We start from the raw sequence: 1,397 nt of genomic DNA, 5'->3' as shown, positions 1-1,397 counted from the left end.
AATTTGTTGTTTGTGTTCAGAAACAAACATTATTCTGATAATATTACAATAAATACATTAAACTCAAGGAAACTGAGTAAATTAGTAAATCCTCCTCCTCCTCTCTCCGTTTCAGAGCCTGGGCTCAGCAGGAACCTGCAGTTCCTCCAGCGTCCGTCCCGAGTAACGGCCCTCCTGGGAACAGACGCTGTGCTGGAATGTTCCGCCTCCGGATATCCGACTCCCAGCATCCAGTGGCGGAGAGGAGAGGAAGTCATCCAGAGCTGGTGGGTGTTTCTGGTTTCTGGAGTCGCTCTGCTGACAGGGAGAGAAAATAAAACATCTGCAGCTCGACTGCAGGATGAGAAATACATTCCTGTTTGGTTTCTAACAGAAGAGTCAGAAGTTTACAGTCTGAATGACGTTCAGCTCAGTGAAGATGTTCCAGCTCTGCAGAACCAGAACCAGAACCTGATTATTTATTAGCAGATGAACGATGAAGTGAGAACGACCCAGAAGGTAAAGATAAATCTGCCTCCAGTCCGGTTGGTTAAAAACAGAATCCAGAACAAAGTTCAGGAAACGTTGAACTTTTCAGTCTGGATCCTGCAGCTGGTGGACAAACAAACTTTGACATGAGAAATTCCTCTAACTTCAACGTCTGGGGACAGATTTTAATCTTCACCCATCAGGGTTTTACATGTTTGGATGAAAAGCTGTTGGCTTGAACAGAATCTGTGAATCAGGTTAACAGAGTCTCTTCTTCCTAATGAAGACTGAAAACCACGTCTGAAAATTAAAACCTGATTCAGTTTAAAAATGTCGTAAATTTGGTCAGAATCAGTTGTTCCTGTATTCCATGTAGTTTATTTTTCTCATGAGACTTTCTGTCTTTGAGTCTTGACTTCATTTTGTGACCTGAAGCAGAGGAGGCTACCGCTAACTAGCCGCTAACAAGCCGCTAACGAGCCGCTAACTAGCCGCTAACGAGCTGCTAACTAGCTGCTAACTAGCTGTTAACTAGCTGCTAACTAGCTGTTAATCTGAGTTTAGCTGCTCTGTGGAAACGGTTCTAATGTTGGTCAATGATTCTCGTTGATCTGTCAGGAACAAGAAGTTCTCGCTGCTCGCAGGCAGCAACCTGATCATCAGAACCGTCACCGACGACGACTCCGGCGCCTACAGCTGCACGGCCTCCAACAAGAACCAGAACATCACGGCGCAGGCAGAACTCAGCGTCCAAGGTGAGGCAAGCAGAACCAAAAGAACCACGAATGAAAAGTTCTCCAACCGGGTCAACCAGAACCAAACGGCACCAACAGAACCGGGATGAACAGAACAGCATGACGCCGTGGCCCGCAGCATGACGCTCAGGCCCACAGCATGACGCTCAGGCCCGCAGCATGACGCTCAGGCCC

The 1,397-nt window shown here is 47.0% G+C and overlaps 1 protein-coding gene across 2 annotated transcripts in view; it reads left to right on the top strand.

Moving 5' to 3' along the window:
* LOC103153967 (netrin receptor DCC-like) overlaps positions 1-1,397 on the top strand; it is a 129,202-nt gene that overhangs the window by 76,909 nt on the left and 50,896 nt on the right. For both annotated transcript variants that reach the window (XM_016662333.1, XM_007575080.2), the window contains exons 4-5: positions 116-266; positions 1,087-1,223. In XM_016662333.1, coding sequence (XP_016517819.1) covers positions 116-266; positions 1,087-1,223 — 288 coding nt within the window. The remainder of the gene's footprint in view (positions 1-115; positions 267-1,086; positions 1,224-1,397) is intronic.

This window comes from Poecilia formosa, unplaced genomic scaffold, assembly GCF_000485575.1.
Source record: "Poecilia formosa unplaced genomic scaffold, Poecilia_formosa-5.1.2 Scaffold368, whole genome shotgun sequence".
In the NCBI taxonomy this organism is placed as follows: domain Eukaryota; kingdom Metazoa; phylum Chordata; class Actinopteri; order Cyprinodontiformes; family Poeciliidae; genus Poecilia; species Poecilia formosa.
The sequence above is the reverse complement of the archived record's forward strand: the minus strand, read 5'-3'. Positions and strand labels throughout refer to the sequence as shown.